General features: G+C 54.5%; 1 protein-coding gene across 1 annotated transcript in view; it reads left to right on the top strand.

The window, feature by feature from the left end:
- CHD6 (chromodomain helicase DNA binding protein 6) overlaps positions 1-21113 on the top strand; it is a gene marked incomplete at its 5' end in the record, with an annotated part of 92211 nt that overhangs the window by 13106 nt on the left and 57992 nt on the right. Inside the window, 1 exon segment of the mRNA XM_082490873.1 lies at positions 19985-20040. Coding sequence (XP_082346999.1) covers positions 19985-20040 — 56 coding nt within the window.

Raw genomic sequence — 21113 nt, 5'->3', positions numbered from 1 at the left:
AGATTTGCATTCTCTACCCCCAGCGGAGGGCTGGAGGCAGGATGTGGGGGAGGCACTGCGGAGGGCTGGGAATGCGGCTCACCGCTCCGGCAGGCCTGTTTCCAGGGGCTCGTGCCCCCTGCAGCACTCTGCCTGCCGGGCTCTGCATGCTCGCCGAGCTGTGAGGCTGCGCAGAGGGGAGGCTGCTTCTCCGCTCAACGCGGCTGGAGTTTCAGCTTGGATTCCCATGGCGAATGCACGGAGCAGCTGCAGACACATAAACAAATCCTGCTGCAGCAGGCTGTGCGGAGACAGCCGGGCTCTGAGCTGCCGGGCTGCTTGCGTGACAGCCTGCAGACGGGTGGCTTCTGACGGGGGCTGGAGACCTCTTTCAACGAGTATCCCACAGAGAAGCTCTCGGGTGACTGAGCGTGTTGTGGAGGAGCAGCCGGCTGGGTTGCCCAGCGGAGGATCCTGGCTTTGCTGGGCCACGCAGCCCTCCCTAATTCAGCTTGCTGAGAGCTGGTTGGGAGGAGCCAGGGAGAGAAGTGTCACTCTTGCACTGTATTTCTCTTTCTCCCTCCCCTAGCTCTGTCCCTTCAGTGTTTTGCAGGCAGTTGTCTTGTCAGTGCTCGTCTCCCCTGCCTGGATCTCCCCGAATGAGCAGGAGTACCTCTCTAAGCCCGGTGGCAGAGCAATGTCTCTGCAGAGCCCCTTCTCTGTGCAGCCCACAGGAATGTAGTTGCCTGAGTCCCTCTGGATTGCACCACAGATACTCAGGCTTCAAGCTCTGGTAGCTCTGCTGGCTGAGACGTGTCTGCGCAGCCCTGCCTGGAAACAGGAATTGATAAGGTAGCAAGAACCAAACAGCACCAGGGGACTGCAGATGTCTCTTTCTGCTGTTTGGTGCCTTGGAAAAGGGTGTTGGTTGAGCCAAGTGGATGAGGGACAGTGCAGGCTCCAAGTTCTGCTCTCAGTCTGTCCCAGCCGGACCTGTAGGTCCTCTCCTGCTGCTCACCTGTGGTGTGGATGCATCAGGTAGGGAGGGTGGCTGATGCCTGGGCCATGCGTGTTTGTCCATGGGCTTGCTGTCTGCCTTGCCAGCAGCAAAGCTTCTGAGGGTGGAGAGTGCTCTCGAGGCCCCTCTGATGGGCAGGTGCTGCCAGGCCCTCTGCTCCGGCTTGCCTGGGAGAGCCTGCCAGAGCCCATCAGTCCTGGCCTATTGTCTACTATTCCATAGTGCTGTTAGTGATCAGGGCAGGAGAAGCAGGGCAATGCAGTAAACCTCTTGGCAAGCAATCGCCAGTACTTATTTCCCCCAGCTGTCTTCAAGCAGACACAGGCACCCTTGCTCCTTTGGGAACAGTCTGTGTTTGCTTGCCAGGCTCGTCCCTTACCCCCAGCACACTGATCCAGCTTGGCCCGACATGCTCCTGTCAGTGTGCTGATGCAGGAGGCTCTCCAGGCTGTGGGATGGGGTACACCGTGAGGTGCTGATGCTATTCCTGTGCCTCTGACCAGTGCGAAGTACCAGGGCTGTGTGAGTTCCTGCTGGAGCAGCAGTATTAATGCCTCAGCTCTGCAAAGGCCTGAAGGGTTTCACGTGATGCCTGACCCTGATACCAAAATGATGTGGCTCGATGTCATCCCTGCATGGTAGGGAACGGCTACTGACTAGTCTCCCTATTCCTCAAGGCCGCAAGGTTTGTTGTCAGGCATGAGACACTGCTCCTCCATGTTTGAGCCAAGGGCTGTTGCCACGAGGACAGCAGGCGGTGGGGAGCAGAGCAGCTCTCAAGCTGCCAGGGCTGGAGCAGCACCACTTCCCTGCAAAGAGCTGCTTCTGCAGCTTGTGTGAGGCAGTGGGCATGTCCCTGCCACCCTGAAATGGTGTGTGCACGCAAGGAGAGCTGCTGGGACTGGGATAGGGGTTGGTGGTATGGGGCGAAAAGCAAGACCAGGGCCCTTTACTTGTGAGACAGCCTTCTGAAAGCTCTTGGTTGCCCACTGACTGCTGCCCTTTGTTGCTGCCTTGTGTTTGGAAGGGCTGAGCAGGGTCCACGTGCTGCGGCTGTGGGAGCTGCCTGCAGCTCTGTGCTGCTGGGAGCGCTGGATCCCACTCTAGAGAGATCTGAATCTTCTCATCAGGCTGTACTTTGACCTCTGCCAGCCTTTCTCAGGGCAGGTTAGCACATCTTCTGGTACCAGAACAGCAAGGGTGTGCTGAGCCTCACTGGCTCCACCTGGGCTAGCTGTGGTCCATGAGCCTGGCTCGCTGCTGGCCTGCAGGCCTGGGCAGCAGGTTTGGGCCCAGCACCCCTGACTGATCTCTTTTCCTTCAAGCTGTGCCCAAACACTGTGGAAATGCAGCACTTCCTGAGGTGCTTCAGCAGAGCAGACCTGCTTGTCTGAAAATCAGTAATTTCATGCCATGGCTGTGCAGTTCTCCTCTCTTCTTTATCTCCCCACCTTCCTCCTTGTCCTTTGGGGCTGCATGCTAAGTGCTGTGCCTGTTTGGGATCTGTATTTTCAAGGGATCCTTTCTGTAATCAAAACTGTATGAGGGAGGAGAGAGAAAGGCCACGTGATGTTGAGGATGTGAGCGAGGCTTGCACCCCTCATCTGGAAGGAAGCGTCACCAAAAGTCTGCTGACAGATGGAGGTCTGACACTTCTTGATGCCTCTATCTCAAAGGAGGTGCTTGCGGTGAGACCCTGTCCTTGGCACCTCCCCGGGGCCCGCGCCTGCTGTGCTGTGCCTGGTGCTGCCCCTGTGCCTGGAAGGGGTCCCTGGGGCTGCGGGGAGCACGGCTGGCAGACCATGTCAGCCCGGAGAGTGTGCATCTCTAGTGGGGCCAGTGCCAGCTGGTTTGAGGGATGAGTGAGAGTGTGTGGAGCCAGGTATACTGTTCTAGAGGACTTCTCTGGTTTGTAAGAAGCAGAGGGGACTCCAGCCTGAAGTATGGCACTCCTATTCCCCTTGAATGTCTTTGAACCACAGAATGAGTTCATCTTCCAGTCCGCTATGTAGGTAAAGCGACTGGGAAAACTGCTAATCTCTAAATGCTGGCTTTTAGCTCCTGGTGAGGGTGGACAGCTGAGGCATGGACCCCAAGTTGTGTTTTCAGAGTGTTTCAAGAGCTTTGTGAGCCTTCAGTGTCACTCTGTGCTCCTGGTTGGCAGTGTGCCGTCACCTTGGACCAAAAGTAGTTGCTGGAGTGGTTCCTCACCTCAGCTGTGGTGCGAGGCAGACCATGCTCCCGCTGGACCCAGCTTGCTTTGCTTCAAGCGCAGGTGTCAGGGTCTCTCGCTCCTGGCCTGGGACCCAAGTGTCCCAGAGACCTGCTGAGAAGCAAACTCTTTGCTGGATTTTTATCACTTCATTGAGATGTGGTGTGCATGCGCGGGGTGCTGAGTGGCTTGGTTGTGTCAGTGACTGTTTGCCACACCTGTGGTCTGAAAATCAGAATCGAAATGTATCGTGTAGTGGCACATGTCAACTTACAAGTGACCGTTCATGGTGCCTGTGGCTGCAGCCCAAGGCTGCTGCCTGTTTCTGCTCTTTGCTGCGGCAGCTTTGGAGGTGCTTTGGTGCAGAATTCCTACTAAGAAAGTGAAAAGAAAGAGCACAGGTTTTCCGAGTGTATTATCAGCAGTGTTTCTGGCATATAGGTGGAGATGTCTGCGTGCACCTGTGGGTGCCCCTTGTCCTTGGAGAGGTGGCTTGTGAGCACTGATTACTCTTTGAATCCCAGCTCCTGTTGTGCTTCGTTCTTCCCGTGGAGAAAGCCACATGCCCCTTTTGTTCATCCTTCTGCAGAGGATCGACAATCTCTAAGGACCTAACAGTTGGGTGTTGATTTTTGTTTTAACAGCACACATTGTTTTCTGGCTGCAGCTTATTTCTACAGATAAAATCTGTTCTTTTTCCCCTTTGAAGAAGGAATCCACCTGCTTCTCTCAGGCAGCTGAACATGGCACTGTACTGCAGGGATGTGCTCTAATAAAGTAAAAAAATTCTCATCCGTGCTGCCATGCTGAATAAGGAGCTTTCTTGGGCAAATGCCATTAGTTTCTGCAGATGCTTAGGCCTCTGCTTTGCCTGTGTTTGTAGCCCTTTTGACTGTTGCTGACAAGCCTGCGGGAACGGGCAGGGCTGTGCTCAGGCCTGCCCCGAGGCAGCTCCGGTGCCTCTCTGCTGCTGGCAGGCTGGGGCTGAGCTGGCCTCGGGGGGACCTTCTGAGCTGCAGCTGTGGCAGGTACAGCAGTGCCATGGGGCGAGGGGCCTGGGTGCACGGGGGTGGTCAGGCGGAGAGGGGAGGGCAGGGAGTGAAGATAGTATTCAGGGGAATGGAGCTGGGAAGTGACGGCAAAGCAAAAGCAGGACTGCGTTCAGAGCCGCTGGCTCCCACCATCCTCACCGTGCTGCAGATGTGGTTTCCCTGCAGGAAATGAAAGTTGCTCTTTGGATAAAGGCTCTGAATAAAACTTTCTTTCTGGAGTGCCTTGGTGTGTCCGTGACTGAGGGGCTGTTGGAGCATCTGCTCCTGTTGGGACGCAGAAGGGATATTGGTGGAAGTCTGCAATAGGGGAATGCCAGCCTGCACTCAGGGATTCTGCCTTGTATGTCTGAAGTCATCTGTGGGGCCCATCCTTGCTGTGTGGGTATCTTGGGAGCAGGCGCAGGAGCTGGGGAGAGGGAAGGGCCGAGGCAAGGCTGGATGTGTCCCCAAGGGAAAGATGGGGCAGCCCCTGACGGTGCCATGTGCCTTACTGGTTTTGGGGACTGTTCCCAGTTTTTGTGAACCATAGAATCATTTAGGTCGGAAAAGATCATTGACTCCAATTGTAAACCTAACACTACCAAGTCCACCACTAAACCATGTCCCTAAACCCCACATCTACATGTCTTTTAAATACTTCCGGGGATGGTGGCTCAACTCCTTCCCTGGGCAGCCTGTTCCAATGCTTGACAACACTGTGAATAATTTTTTCCAAATACCCAATCTAAACCTCCCCTGGCACAATTTGAGGCTGTTTCCTCTTGTCCTATTACTTGTTACTTGGGAAAAGAGAATGACCCCCCCCCGCTACCCCCTCCTTTCAGGAAGCTGTAGAGAGCGATAAGGTCTCCCCTCAGCCTCCTTTTCTCCAGGCTAAACAACCCCTGTTCCCTCAGCTGTTCCTCATGGGACTTGTGCTCCAGACCCCTCACCAGCTTCATTGCTCTTCTTTGGGTGCACTCCAAGCACCTTGATGTCTTTTTGTAGGGAGGGGCCCAGAACTGAACCAAAACTTCATCCCCTGCACCCTTCCACCAAAGCGCTTGTCCTCTTGGGACCCCGAGCAGTGGCCCTGTTTGGCTGATCCTCACCTGTGTGTGTATTTTACTACATGGAGGACACCTTTTTGCCCGGTATCTCAGTGATCAATGAGCTTATATTAGCCTAGCCTTTTTGGGGGGATGCACTGCAAAATCATCTGGAGTTTCAGATGTGAGGGCCCACCAGCAGAGTCTCCTACAAGGCAAGTAGGACGTCAACTGAGGGCAGCTTGGATGGTGCAGGCTCATCCAGTTGCCTGCTCTTGGAATACGTAACCTGTGGGCATAGTCCTCTTCTGCTTGTTAACACATGCTACGTTCGCAGCTCGTTGGCTGTGGAGACCGTCAGACTTGTGGGCCAGTCTAATTACAGCTCGTTCCCGCAAGATATGTTTTAATGTAATTCAATCTTAGGTGGTGTTGGTGCTCTCTGTGATGAAGCTCCTCTGCACAGTCGGAATAATCCTTGCCTAGTTCTCCCTGTTTTGCAGTGCAAATCTTTGCAGTGCCTCAGGCTGGCTTTTTTTGTAAGGTTTCAACAAGAATGGATGTTGTTTTTGAGGAAGAGGTTACAGAAAAAGGCAAAATTTGATCTTTTACCTGTCCTTGTAAAAATTCAGCCAGCCTCAGCGAAGCACCAGCCTCTGAAAACAAACATTTGATTTAAAAAAAAATGCTGTTTGTCACTGAGTGCTATTCCCTTTGCACCTGAATGGAGGAGGGCAGAAGCCTGTTGCCGCAACTGTCTTTGTGTTACCTTAAATGGAGAAGTTGTCTTTCTCTCAAACCTAGTCCTTATTCTCATGCTGAGCCTTAGACAAGGACCCACAGGCATTGCACGGGTAAAAGTTTCTCCCATTCCAAGTCTCTTGGCAGCCACCTTCTAGCCCCGCTCCAACAGCACCAGCTTCAGACCTATCCCTAGCCTTCATTTGCTTGAGAATGGGTAGACGTGGCCCTGAAGCCGTGTTGCAGACCAGAGACTTCTAGTGCAGATCTCCTGGCCGTTTCCTTTTGGCAGCCGCTTTTCAGCCCCGCTCTGTCTGCAGCTCCAGGCTTTCTCTCAACCCTGACTCCCCCTTTTCGGGGGAACCTGTAGAGAAGGCTGTTGAGCCATGTTCCAGACCAACGGTTTCTCTAAGCCCCACTGTCTTTGCAGGCCCCCGCTTTGCTTTGGCAGCCTGTTTCCATCTGTGCTCTAATTGCATCTCTAGGCTTTCTCTTTCCATCAGTGTTACCCTAACCCTAATTTTATAGCTGAACCTTTTGACAAGACCTGCCGTACAAAAGATGATTCCCAGCCAAGGTCTCTTGGCAACCTAAAATAATCCCTGGCAGCCCATTTCTAACCCTGTTCCAACTGAAACCCTAGGCTTTTGCTTTCTGTCAGCCTTAACCCTACTTCCCACTTTCCATCTGAGCCTTAGACGTGGAAACCCAGATGAAAGTGTTCTCCCAGCCCAGGTCTCTTGGCAGCCCCTTTCCAGCCCCCGTCCAGCTGCAGCTCTAGGCTTTCTCTCAGCCCTAAACCTAACCCTGGCTCGAGCTCTTATCTTCCCACAGAGCAATAGAAAAGGCCCAACAGCAATTGCCCGGGTGAAAACTTTGACCCGGCCCAGACTCAGCTGTAAGCTCTCTCTTCCCATCAACCCTAACTCTTAGGGAAGAACTGTAGGGAAGACCCCTAACGCACTGCTCATACCAAAGCTTTCTCTCAGCCTGGGACTCTGGACAGCCCTCGCTTACCTTTGACAGCACCTTTCCAGCTTTGCTCCAGCAGTAACACCAGCCTTTCTGCTTCTCAGCCCGAGCCCTCGTTTGCCTGCTGGGCCGTCAGGAAGGGGCCCCCCAGCCATATCCCGAGCAAAGGTGTCTCCCACTGCAGGTCTCTCGGCAGCGCTTTTCCAGCCCCACCCCAACAGCGAGCGTAACCTTTCCTTTCCGCCCAGACCCCTACCCGAGGAGCTATTTTCCAGCTGAGCTGTAGGGGATTCCTCCAAGCCATTTCCCAGCCCAGCCCTCTTGGCAGCCCCTCTTCCTTTTGGCAGTCCCTTCCCAGCCCCATGTGAGCTCTAGATTTTCTCTGAACCCTAACCCCAGTTTTCCAGCTGAGCCTTAGCTAAGCCCCCCAGCTATTTCCTCGATGAAGGTTTTCTCCCAGGTGAGGCCTCTTGCAGCCCCTGCTTTGCTCGGGCGAGCCCTCCCTTGCCCTGCTGCTGCTGGACCTCTGCGTTTTCTTTTTCTTTGCCATAACCCTGATTTTCCTGGGAAGCCGTAGAGAAGTCTCCTACTGATTACCTGGACCAGTGATTTCTCCCAGCCCAGGTCTCTTGGCAGCTGCTGGGTACTTTTGCAGCCCCTTTGCAGCCCCACTCTAGCTGCAGCTCTGAATTTGTCTCAGCGTTATCCCAACCTTAATCTTATGGCTAAATACTGGACAAGGTCATCCTTGTGGAAGGTTTCTGTAAGCCCAGGTCTTCTGGCAGCCCCCACTTCCTTCTAGTGGGCCCTTTCCAGCCCGTCTTGAACTGCAGCTTTTGTCTTTCTCTCAACCCTAACCTCAATTTTACATCTGAACCCCAGACAAGGGCTGCCAGATGAGTCTTCTCCCAGGCCAGGTGTTTTGGCAGTTCCCACTTGGCTTTGGCAGTGATTTTCCAGCCCCACTCCCCGTGGCTGGCCTGTGCACCTGGAGGTCCTGTTCCTCAGGCTTGCTGGTAACACAGAGCAGAGTTGATGTTCACTGGGGTTCCTTTCCTGGTACCTTAACGTTTTATGTGAAAATTTGTGGATTTTTTTTTTTTTTTTATTTAGTCAGAAAACTGCTATTTCAAAGTTGAGTGGTCGGACAGAGATTGTGCAACATTAGCTCGCTTCCCTTCTCCCCTTCCTCCTCATTCGCTCTTGGGCGATGGCAGCAGCCGAGCCTTCTCCTGCCTGCGGGGCCGATGAAGGATGCGGATGCTAGCACAGACTGGCTGCTCCTTCCCAGTTCTGGATTCAGGCTTTGGATTTGGATTCTGGCACTGCTGCTAGCATGCAGCATTGGTGGGCAAGGCTTTTCCCGTGGAACAGCCGCCTACAGAAGTTGAATTAATAGTTCTTGTGCAACCTTCATTGTAGGATTTTCAGGCTTTTGAGTGCTTCTCTCAGTGTCCTTTAAATATCCTCTTCAGATATGAGGTAGTGTGGTGGAAGTGCACCCCAGACCGCAGACTCCTGGGTGGGGGGAGAGGTGCTGGTCTGTGGGGTGGGGAGTAGGTGCTGTTGCTGCTGCCCAGGCCTGGAGGCAGTAGTGCCCCAGAGCTGGCATCACATGCTGCCATAAACGTCTTTATGGGCACAACTAATTTTGCAGCCTGTAAAGGGCTCTCATGTGGCTTTTAAAGGTGACCTGCAAAGATTTCACAGAAAAGGAGCCAAGCAGAGATTGCAGAGTGCCTGTGATGAGGGGTATGAACACTGACCAGCTCTGGCCCAGGCTGCCCCTCGGAGCATGGTCAGCAGTGCTGCGTGTCCCTTGCGCCGGGGCTGGCGCGCAGCAGCCTGCGGAGAAGCCGCTCTCTGCCGCTCTGGGAGGGCAGGTAGATGTCAGGATTGTGCCTCTGGTGGAAAATCTGCATATTTTATATTTTCCTGGTGTGAAACTGCAGCCTCTGAGTCTGGAAAATTGTTTCAAAAAAGCAAGTCTGAGGTTTAACCCTCTTTGAAACCCTTTCTTTTTCTTGGAAACAACAAGACCGTGGAAGAGCGTAACAAACAGCAGGCTCTTCATCCTGCTGGGCTGGGGGCTAGCACTCTGCGTCCCCCCGGGATTGCTCTCCCCTTGCCCAGCAATGCTGCCAGAAAGCTGAAAATAGTTGGTGCTCCCCATCCCTGGGGCAATTATTTGATCCTCTGCAGCTGATCTGAGCTATTCTTGGAGCTAACAGCTGGCCTGGGCAGGGACCTGGGTTGGGGGCTGTGCGCCCCTGAAACCCAGGCTGGATTCTGGAAGGAGCACACAATATCCCAGACTGTGAGCTGTCGCCTGGTGAGCAGTCGGCTCCAGCGGTGCCCCGTTGACAGCCCTCAGTGCTGGGCTTCCCATGGTGGGGCTTGCTCCTGCGGAGCATGTTCCCACATGTGCAGGCTCCTCCACGCTGCCCGAAGACCTGCAGTTCCCAAAATGAGCTGGATGTATGAGCGACCTTCACGCAGAGCTCGCTGTCGCCATCACACAAGGTGATGAGTATTAGAAATAATTTATTCTCCTGCGGTAATATTAAACACCATCCCTTTTGGAAGCAAGGTGCTGACACATGGCTAGTATCTGTCTGGGAGCTTCGTGCACCCCTAGCCGCTGCATCAGGATTTCCCTCCTGGTTGCTTGTAGCCTGCAGGCTGGGAGGTGTGTGTTGCAGTAAACATCTTCCCAGACAGACTGAAGCAGCAGAACAATGCTGCTTGCTGCGGTTACAGACCACTAGCTATGCAGTATGTAAATGAAATTAATGTTAGAGAACATTGAGACTTTGTTGTCTTCAGAGTTTCAAAACCCAGCCAAAAATATGCTTATCCCATTAAATTGGGGGACTTCTTTGGGTCGTGACTTTGAGACTGCTCTGGGATATGTCTGAGGTTATCTGAGATCTATTTGGTGGGTAAAGGGGGACCCTGAAGGGCTGCTTGTTTTAACACTGTTTACCAGTTGCAGGCGAGTTAGTATTGTAAGTATTTTTGAAAACCACATGCTAAGAATTCTTTGGTGTCCTGTGGCAGTTTGTCTTCTAGATTTCCTGCTTCCAGCACTGTGACTTGCAACATTTCTTATAGCCTTGTGGTCGCAGCGGCGTTGCAGGGTTTCTCTATGGGCCTCACACGCCGTCGCAATGGCTGCACAGGAGATGCTGTGGGTGGGTGCCCGTGGGGACACTGGGATACGCTCGGAGGGTTCTGCCACAGATGCTTGTCACCCAGCCCTGCTGTTGGCTTGGGGACTTCAACATCACTGGTATCCCGTCATAAATATCACTTCAAGTGATATTTAGGACATGTTGAGTTCTTGAGGTGGATGTCGGCCTGAGAACAAAGTCTGTGGGTCAGCCTGACCTTGCAGTAGCTCCTCCAGGTGGGTCAGACTCGCAGAGGGGCTGTGAAATGTTCTCTGGGGCTGGCCCCTGCTCTGGGCGGACAGCGTGGCCAGCGATGCGGTTCCGGAGGCTTAGTAAAAGAGCCAGGGACAGTTTCTCACTGGGGGATGGCTCAGCACGGTTGGAGAAAAAAGGCTGGAAGCTATTCCTGGTGGGGATGGCTGCTGGGGACTGGCTGATGACCTGCTCTGGGCAATGTGCTCTGAAGCAAGCTGCAGTGACGTGCTGGTCAGGGTCCCAGTGTCCCGTGTGCTGGACAGACAGATCTGGAGAGGAGCTCTTCCTTGCTGAACTGGTACAGAATTCCCTGAGCCTTCCCCAGCCTCCTGAATTTGCCCCATTTGCTCTCAGTCCTGCCAACTCTTGCAAGCATCGGATGTGCCGTGAAATTGCTGATCACCCCAAGCAGAGTTTTGTCTTGGATTTTGCTGGGGGTTGAGTACGGAAAGGATGAGTGCCGTATTATTTTCAGCTTCAGTCCTCTGACTTCAGGCCGGGCTTCCTCAAAGCACAGCCCTAGGCATGCAGGGCAGCGGCAGAGAGCTGGGGTCCAGCTGCATGCGGCATTCCTCCTGGTTTTCCAGAGCCTGCCTGCTCTTTTTAGCCCCCTACACAGGATATAAATATAATATAATATGAAGAGAGAAGCAAGATAGATGGAGAAAGCCAAGCTTCCAGTTCCAGCACAGGCCCTCATGGGAGCTCAGGAGAGGGCTGCAATAGGAGGCTCTCCAAAGCACAGAGAAGCAGGGACATGCTGTGTGACATATGGATGGCCCCAACAGGAGTTTTGATGTTAAACGATGCCATGGCTTGGCTGTCGGAAGATGTCTGGGGAGAGGGAATGCGCACCCAGGCTGGAACGGCAGCTGGGCAGTGAGTTTCAAGGGAATGTGGTGGTTTAAAACAGCAGAGGAAGATGTGGGGAGAACTGCAGCCCATGTGAATTTGCCTCCCTGAGGTGGTTTGATCCTGTCAAGGTATTGTCTGACCACCTACCACTTCATTTCCATGCTTCAGAGCTTTTTACGAGCCAGGAAGATGTGTTGCCTGCGTAGCTGTAAAATCCTTGCCTGGCATGTGGGAGACTGCAGAGGGTGCCCTGGACACCCTCAGCTCGCCATTGTGTTTGCAGAAGTGCACTCTGCCCTGGGGTGCTGGGGGGGACCTGTGGGGTACCCAGAACAGTAATAGGAAGGTACTGCAGGCAGCTGGGCAGAGTGGGACCTGGAGGATCTGCTGTGGCTGGCTCTCTTGAGCAAGCTGGTCCTACCAGCTGTGAGTCTTGCTTGCCAGGATCCTGCACTTGGGGTTTGCATTAGCTTGGGGTTTGCATTTTCTTCTGTGCTCAGGGATGAATCTAGGACTCCTTGGGTGCTGGAGACTTGGTACCTGCTCCCACCGTGTACAGAAGGGTGTACCTGCTGCTCCAGAATATCTCCTGGCTCTGCTTTCCCCAGGTGCTTCTCCATTCCCCTCGGTGGCTCTCTGCCAGCCGGGTGCAGGAGTGAGTGTTTCCTAGTCTGCATGTACAAATGGAGCCCTCAGTGCTCGGCTTATGTTGTCCAGCTTGTGCATCAGTCACAGATTGCACTTGAGGGTGAGTGCACAAGTGTGCATATTGTTTGCTCAGAGCTAGACTTTCAGCAGATGGTGTTGAGCAAGCAAGAGACTGGATGCTCTGGTGTGGAGACATGTTGTATGGTGGAAAGTTTGGAAAGGCACTTTGGCTTTTGTGCCAGGACCCTCCTCTACTTCTGACATGCTGCAGGATGTAGGCAACAGCAGTCTGTCTTTCCATCAGGCATGACCTGGAAAAGCATCCTCATTGAGGACCCACTGGTGATGGCTTTGTCCTAGGCAGACCCTGGGGCTGTGCAGGACTGTCTGTGATATGGCAGAAAGGCAGTACTAGCACACAGCCTCTCCTGGTGGCTGTGGTGTCAAGATGTTGTTTTCCTTTGTCTCTGCTAACACGGATGAGTTAACATGCTGCATGGGTGCTGGGCAGCACACCATGGCCAAGGGTCTTGTGCTTCATAGGCTTCAGCTTCGACACCCTGCAAGCGCTGTGGCTAATCCAGGCCAAGATGGACTAGCTCACACATGCCTTTGGGTCTATCGCTGTTACCACTGTAGAGCTTTATTCTTTTTCCTTCATATGTTGACCTCCTCCCCCAAACTTGGCTAGTGTGTTTCTGAAACGCATGTTAAAAGTTGTCCTCTAGCCCTGGAGAAGACCTGTCTCTTTACAGGTTGACTAGTCTGGGCCACTGCAGCTTTTCCTTGCCTTTACTCTCAGCTCATTTTCAATGCCCCTTTTTCTCCTCCACCTGAAGATTGTCTTGAGAAAAGCTTCTCCCATTTGAAGGAAAACAGAGATGAACCACTCCACAGGGACGTGCACTGATGCAGCTTTGTGTACAAATGAGAGATGATCGTTCCCCGCAGTGAGCTGTGGTTGCTTTCACAGAACGCTTGTATGTGTTTGTGCTTGCAGGACTGGTGTTTGGGGCTGTGTGGTGGGAGCGCTGTGCGTGTCCACAGGATTCTGGGAGCACGCAAGCCATATGTTAGCGAGCCTCAGCCTCTGAACTGGGATAATTAATCCTCCAGCTGCAGAGGAAAGCTTGGCCACTCTTGTAGGAAGGCTGGTAGAAGGGGAAGAGCACATGGTCACTGCTTGTTCTTGGGTTGGTATTGGCTCAGATGTGGAATTTCTGATAACGTCTTTGGGTTGTGCACAGATGCTGCAGCTCCTGGAGGAGCCCAGGCAGGAGCAACAGGAAATACTGGCATGGTGTGGACTTGGTCTGGTGTAGGGATGTCTTGCGCATTTGGAATAATAAAAATAAATCCAAGAGAGGAGGATAGTAGCCTGATGTGCCCCAAGTTGTGTAACTGGAAACGTCACTGCTAGCAGCAGATGCTTTGTAGAGGCCGTGCCACAGTGAGTTGGTCTGCTCATGTAGAGGGACAAAACACAGCTTTCAGCACTGCTTTGCTTGTCTCTTGAAATGAAAGAAGACAGTTCCCGAGCCCGTGGTCAGTCTTCCAGCACGGTGTGGCATGTTGGTGTGCTCTCCGCTTGTGTGCAGTGCCTGGTGCCGCGGGGTTTCAGCGGAGGTAGTACCACAATCTTATGAAGGAGGACTTGCCTTTGTCTGTGACAGCCGAAAGCACTGGTGACCGCGCTGGTGTGGGACGCGCGTCAATTATCTTGGGTTAAAAAGGCATAAAGACTTGAGCATGGAGAATAAAAACTCCCCACTTGTGACAGTGGCAATAAAGCTGAATCTAGTAGCCTGGAGCGCTTGCATGATGTGCTAGTGGAAACATGTTGATCTCCATATGAAAACCATAAGCTCATTTAGAAAATTGGGCTGTTTCATTTGAGATTAGAGTTTCTCTTTAATCTGCAAATACTTAATTAGCATGGAAATGGCTAGTTAAATGGGGTTCTCAATGTATATATCCGCATGCCAGTGTGGTGGTGCTCCCAAGCAGGTGGCATGTTTCCCTTCAGGATGCTGGACTAGTTCCTGGCTCTGAGGCCAGGCAAGATGCTCTGGATGCAGCAGGCAAAAGCAGACCACAGCACCGTGCAGACATAAACATGTCCCTTTCCTCCTCTCCAGTTTGTCCCCTAAGAGGTGATGGCAGAACATGCTTGCTCCACAGGATTATGAACAATACAACGTGTTAAAAGCCCCAGCTTCCCTGGTGCATGGATTCACAACTGGCCGCAGTGACTCTGGTCCCTGGCCAACACAGAATTTAACGCAGCCTTCCACAACCCAGGATGGCACAGCAGCCCAGAAGCTGCAGCAGGGCCCTGCGAGGACCGGGGGTGCTGCCATCCTCACAGGGTGGCCTCTCACTGCAGCTAGCTCTGTGTGTGGACAGGAGACCAAGCGCTCTCTGCTGACACCTGCAAGGACTTTGCTGGGCCTCTTCTTGCACTCAAATGACTTTGCACATGGTCAGAGTGGGTATCTCTGTTAAACTCTCTCCGGGGTCTAACTGGTATCCCAACCTTGTTTTATCAAGACAGATGCATCCACTGACTTCAGTGCTATGGAAATGCACAGGTGTACTGTTGGGTGCCTGTTGCCAGCTGGAACAAGAGGACAGAACGTAGAGAAGACCTGTCTGCTGGTGGTTTGGGACCACCGCTGAGCATGGGACTGCCCTGCCTTGGGCCTGGCCTGGCCCTGGCACTTCTCGCTGTGCCAAGCAGCTGGGCTTTGCCAGCAGTGGGACGTGAATAGAGCAGGTGATGCCCGTGTAGAGCTTGGGACACTCAAGGTGGTGTATCTGGGAACAGACAGAAGAAGGAAGGCCTGTAGATGTTTCCCCCTGGCTCTTTGGGAGGGAGCTGGGTGAGAGAAGGGTCTGCCTGCTCCATTCCTGCCTGTCCCTTGCTGGCTGTGGCCTGTGCCGAGCACTTTTGGGGCACAGCTTGTCCTGGGCTGTGGCCTGCAGTGGGGACCCCTGGGCACTTTCCCTGCCGAGGGTGAGAGCAGCTTTGTTTGCAGCTGTGGGGAGCCCTTGCTGCTTAGAGGAGGAGGAACATGTCCGGTTAGCTTCCTCCTGCCGGTAAGGGAGCAGGCGCTGTGTAAGATGCCTCCCTGGGTTCGGCTGTGGTCTCCCACAGTTCACCCTGGGTGTGAGTCTGATTAGAAACAAAGGTGTGTGCCGAAAAGTGACCCCTCTGCTTTGGTCACAGAGAAACCTCCTGCCATGCTCTGCTCTCCCATGTCCTTTCTTGAACCTGTGCCCTAGGGTCCCCTCTCATCCCAGTGCTCATTCAGTGCGTGCCAGAGGGCTGGCCAAGAGCTCCTTCTCCATCGCTGTGTGCCAGTGCTGCCAGCTGGGGCTTGGCTAGCCCAGTGGCTGGGCTTCTGCCGTGCTTCTTGCAAACCTCTAAAGCCAGGGGTGGTTTGCAGCCTGCCACACTCGGGGAACTGTGAAAACCCTTCCCCGATACTAACTTTAACTTGGTAAAAGTTGTTTGTGAGCCGTGTGTGTGCAGGTGAATCCTTGTGTGCTCCCTGGGAAAAACTGGTGTTATGAATGGGCAGCCTACCCTGCCCCAGCCTGGTCCAAAGGTGCCCAGGAAGGGGAACGGCAGGCTGCAGACAGAGGACTGCTTTGGCAGCAGGATCCCGGCTCTCCTTTCTGCTGGGGAGCCCAGGAACATCCCTGCTCTGGACAGCTGCTCGCAGGAGCGCAGGACCTGCGATGTACACCAGCTGCCTGCTCGCTGTCTCGGCAGAGAGCCTGCGTCTGGCCTCCTGCCGCTAGAGATCATAGAATCATAGAATGGTTTAGGTTGGAAAGGACCTTGAAGATCATCGAGTTCCAACCCCCTTGCCATAGGCAGGGACACCTCCCAGCAGACCAGGTTGCCCAAGGCCATGTCCAGCCTGACCTTGAACACCTCCAGGGATGGGGCCTCAACAACCTCTCTGGGCAACCCATTCCAGTGCCTCACCATCCACAAAGTGAAAAACTTCTTCCTAATGTTTAATCTGAACCTGCCCTTTTCCAGTTTAAAGCCATTCCCCCTCGTCCTATCACTACGTGCGCTACTAAAAAGTCCTTCCCCAGCTCTCCTGTAGGCCCCCTTTAGGTACTGGAAGGCTGCAATAAGATCTCCCTGGGGCCTTCTCTTCTCCAGGCTGAACAGCCCCAACTCTTTCAGCCTCTCCTCATAGGAGAAGTGCTCCAGCCCTCAGATCATCCATGAGGCTTGTGAAGTAAGACATGGCTGGTCTAAAGCGCCTTGCTCATAGCACTGGCTGCCCTTCCCCGCCTGCGAGCATTGTCCTGCTGGCCCGTGCTCTGAATCCTACCCCAGCCCGAGTACGAGTATTCGGTGCTTGTGAACTAACAGGCGGAGCGGTGCCAAAGCAGCAGCTGGTGGGAGCAGAGGCCGGGGCTGTGGGACTGAGTCACTCGGGCTCATGGCAGCGGGGTGCAGCAGCCCTTGCCTGGGCTCTGGAGAGGCGGCAGCATCGGGCCGCTTGCGTGCTGCGGCACCAAGCTGCCTGCCATCCTTTGGCCCTCTTGTCCAGCTGCTGGCGACTGCCTGTGTTACCACCCTACAGAAGGTGGTGAGCATGATGGGACCTGAGCTGCTAAATGTGTGTGATCCACAATGTGTGATGTTTATTTTATTTTAACAAACAAAAGCCCTGAAAACCCAGAGCTGAGTGACAGGAGCATGCTCTTGTAGGCCACACGATGAGAGACTTCCAGCCTGGGCCAGCCCGGTGCTGAGGAACTTGTAGCAAAGTATTTTGGCTTTTGCTTGCTAGAAGTGGTGCTGAACTGCTGCCTGGCAGACAACGTTTGAGCCTTTCTGCTTCCCCGACGTCTCTTGGGTCTCAGTGAGAGCTCCTATGTGCTCCACCGTGGGTCCCTGGCTCTGCTGCGGTGGAGGCAGAAGCTACAGACACCCTCATAGTCTCTCTCGGGGCTGGCTTTGTCTCTGCTCTGGGCTCTGGAGGTGGCCAGGGCCATGCTGGTGAGATGCAGTAGCTCCTGGAAGAGCACGGATGAAAGCTGCCAACGTCCTGCTCTCCCGCCGTGGGAGAAGACGGTGCTGCTGGACCCTGTCCTGGTGCTGTCCCCGCAGCAGTGTTGGCAGGAGGCTGCTGGAGGCGAGCACAGGCACCTTAGTGCTGTAACACCGGGTGCCAGGGCTCATCCTGCAGGCCTGGAAGTTGTTTGCATTGTGTGAGCTCTGTTCTGGGGCTAGCCTGCAAAATACCTCAGTATCTACCAAGTCACAAGCGGCTCACTTAGTTATGTGTCAGGGAGCGAGTCCTTGGGGCGAGGAGGCGACAGGAAGACCTCCCTGAGCACAGAGGGGACCCCATGGCTTGCCAGGTCTCTGGGGAAGGGGCAGCTTGAGGGACCTCACAGCCTTTTGATGATGGAAAGAAAACAGAGAGCAAGAAGAGAGTGCTGGTGCCCGTAAGGGCTGGAGAGCCCAAGATCCGTCTTCTGCATTACTGCAGAAGAAAATCTGTGAGTGAAAGGGAAGCAGAGCCAGGGCAAGAGCATCTTCTGCCCTGGGAACAGAGAGGGACTGGATGGGCCCTGATGGGACCTGCTGGGCGCAGGTTGGGGCTGCCGGGTAAAGGCCAGCACGGTCACGTGCTGCTGGCAAGGAGAGGAAATCTGAGCACCTTGGAATCTCCTGCAGCCCACAGGCCTCTGTGAAAGGTGAACGGAACCCAGATCTCCAACACTTCTGGCTCTGAGCAAACCCTTGGGATGGAGCTGCTCTCTGCTGGAGCCCGGCAGGATTGTTCTGAGCTGCTGCGGCCGCTCGATCTGAAGTTTCCGCCTGATCCTTCCTGGAGAGCACTGCTGCAGCTGCACGCATCTTCCAGCCTGGCTTAGCCCCTTGTCCTCTGCACCCTTCTGGGGCACGTTTGGAGGAGTACAGGAGGGACTGGCAGGCTTAGTCATGAGAAAGAAGTTCGGTGTCATCCTGTCCACAGATGCTATCGAACTCCTCCCCACTCAGCTGGTGGCACTGGGTGCCTTGCCTTACTGCCACCAAACTTGACATGTGTGAGACGTGCTGGTAGCCAGGGTCAGAGTTAGAAGCCCTTGCTTCTTCTCCTTGGGGTGGTGGGCGTGAGGCATGGACCAGCATTGGGGTGCAGAATTGGTCCCCGCTTGCGCTGGCCTGAGCACTGCCCACCTGTAGGACCCATTGGGTTGTCCCCTTTGGGAAGAGGGGCGCTGGGTCAGGGCAGAAACGGCTCTGGGTTTCGGTCAGGTCTGGGCCTAGCAGGGTGCTCGAGCCAGGGAGGGGAGACATGACAGGGGTGCCGGGGGTTGCTGGGCCCTGCAGGCTGGTGGTGGTGCGAGCTGCACCCTTGGGCCAAGCGGGTCTGACGGCTGTGGTGGCGAGGGAGGCTCCTGGACTGGGGTTTGTGTGGTACGGAGGTGGGGGTGGGGTGGGGGAACGAGAGGCAGGTGTTTGTGGGATTTGTGTCTAAAACACTTGTCAAATACTTCTTGCCTCTTTGGCGCCTGTTGCTGGCACTGTGGGAGCAGACAACTGCAGACCTCCCCAAAAAGCATCTACTGCCTGGGCAAACCCCAACAGCTCTGCCGAGGGTACAGTGGGGCTGCTGTGGGGAGGGCATGGGGCTGTAACCTCACTGTGTCCCCTTGACTGTCACAGCTGGTGAGCGTGCTCGTCCTGGGGAGCTACAGCAACGTCCCAGCCACCCGGGATCAGTGCCGTTTCCGATGCTGACCCCGCGTGTGGCTGGGCGACTCCCGGCCATTCTACGGACACAGCACCAGCAGGAGGGAAGCGGTGAGCCCAGCTTTCTCCTGCATCTGGCAGTGTCCAACCTACACCCCATCCCCAGAGAAATGGTGCGTGTCTGCTCGCCCGTTGGCCCCGTCCTGAGCGTGGGTGCTCGTGGAGGGTGTGCTGGGTGTTGGGTCTCTGCCTTTGGGCATGACTGCTCTGGCAGTGCCTGCAGGGAGCTGTGGCCATCAGGGAGAGACCAGTTAAAAGGTGTCACTGGCCGAGCCGGACCACAGCCACTGGGTGCAGGGTGCTGAGCCATGGTGCAGGGAGACTGTGGGAACGGTCTTCGCCCCAGAGGGCTGCATTGCCACAGATCCCTCGGCAGTCTGCTGCCGAGGCAGCAGTCTGGTGGGGGGCAGTGCGGGGACCTGGTCACACGGGCAGTTCTGCCTCTGGCACTAAGGTGCTGCTAAGAGCTGGACTTGCAACTGCAGCCCCTCTGGCTAGGCCTGGTGTGGGGGGGTTGCTTGGGAATCACCTCTGCCTGAAGCCCCCCCTCCTCCTGTGGGCTGCGAGGTGGGTGCTGCTCATGCAGCATCCTCCTGCACTGCAGGGGCACAGGCCTGAGGAGGCAACTTGCCCCAGCACTGCCCCGAGGGCTGCTGCGGCTCACTGGGGAGATGGTGTCTGCCAGCACGGCTCTTCCCCCTCCTTGTCCTGTCGTGGTCCCCTGAGCAACTCTTCCTTGGTAGCAGGGATCATAGCCTGCCTCAAGCCTCAAGCTCCTGCATCCTCTCCACGGCTCTTATTGTTGTCATCACCGCTTGGCAGAGGCTGGTTTGTTTACTGCTTCCCTCTGCTGCTGCAGGGTTGGCAGCATCCGACACGTCTCTCAGGTGCCTGGGATGGTTTTGGGGCTCTGGGGAGGTGGAGAGCATCTCCACTAGCCCCGGGTCTGCCACTTCATGCTGGGACTGCGACTGCGAGGTTGGTCTTGCCTGGTGGGTCCAGGGGAGATGTGTGGTCGGGCTGTGGGGAGATGTGTGGTCGGGCTCCTTGCTGTGGCTCAGCAAAGCAGATGTTCTCAAGCTTGTCCCTGAGAGCATTTCATTCTTGCAGCTTTGTTGCTCTGAGTGGCACTGGGTGCTCTGAGCAGCACCGGGGTTGGCTCGGCCTCTTGGAGGGGTGATGTGGAAGGATGGAGTACCTCAGGTTCACCAGTCTCTTTATTGTGAATTTTTTTCTGTGTTGTGTCTTGCAGAAATAACATTCATCCCAGATTTGATGATAATGAAAATACAGAAAAAAGAAAAGCAGGTTTGTGACCCTCTCTCCTTCTCCCAACTCAGCTGGCAAGGTCTGGGGACCATGTCCTGTGTGTGAATTGTTGCAGTTGGTATGGGGGGGAGGCTTGCATTTCCAGACAGGGCTGCAGCTCAGCACGTCGAAATTTGACCTGAGCTGCAGCCTAGAGCGGATGAGTCTGATGTGGGCAATTGAACAAGGTGGGGTTTATCTTCCGTAATGGAAATGTTCGTGATTTGGTTCTGTTCCCTGTGGAGGAGAAACGCTTTTTTTCCCTCAAAGTCCCTAGTATTGGTTCTTGTTTGAATCTCATCACATACATATTATAAAACTGCGCATTTGCTGTGATTACTGCTAATAACGTGATGCTCCAGGACTAACACCAGCAGGGAGGTTGGGGAAGATCACATCTGTGGGGCTGTGAGAGCTTGGCCAGGGAATCTTCCCTTGCTCAGAAATAATCCCATCCCACCAAGCTGCCATTTCTGAATTGCTGCATCGGATCTTAACTACCTGCTGCTCCCGGAGGAGATTTATGAGCCAGTGGTCTTTGTATTAACCATGTGCAGAGGAAGAACCTGACCATCGGCACTCTGATAAGGGGAAAGGACCTGTTACATGCATGGAGACTCGCTCTGCCTGCCGGGGTGAATTACGGCTGAAGGTATAAAACAAACCGGTCCACCCTGATTTGTGTCTGTGCTGCTTTTAATGGGAAACCATTAAATTGAACACTGAGCTAAGGGATAATCTGTTGGTGAGCACGAGCTGGTGCCATTTCTAGCCAGCTCTGAAGCAACGTCTTCACGCTGCTCAGGGCAGCTGCAGATTGCGCCATCATGGCAGGTTAATGCGGAGGAGGAAGGGAGGGAAGGGTTTGGAAAAAGTGAGTGTGTTATGAGTTTGCAGCAAGCCAAACACTGCAGATATAGGCAGGTGTGTGTACAGAGCACCGATACTGTAGGAACTGGTGAGTTTATCAGTGTGTCCTGAGAGGCTGTGAAGAAGCAGAGCCAGCCTCAAGGTGAGGAGGAGCGGAGCACGGCAGGTCTCTCGTGCCAAGAGCACTGCTGGATCACTCCAGC

The sequence above is a fragment of the Vanellus vanellus genome (assembly GCF_965231255.1).
Source record: "Vanellus vanellus genome assembly, chromosome: 15".
Classification (NCBI taxonomy): domain Eukaryota; kingdom Metazoa; phylum Chordata; class Aves; order Charadriiformes; family Charadriidae; genus Vanellus; species Vanellus vanellus.
This window is presented reverse-complemented; position numbering and strand designations above follow the sequence as displayed.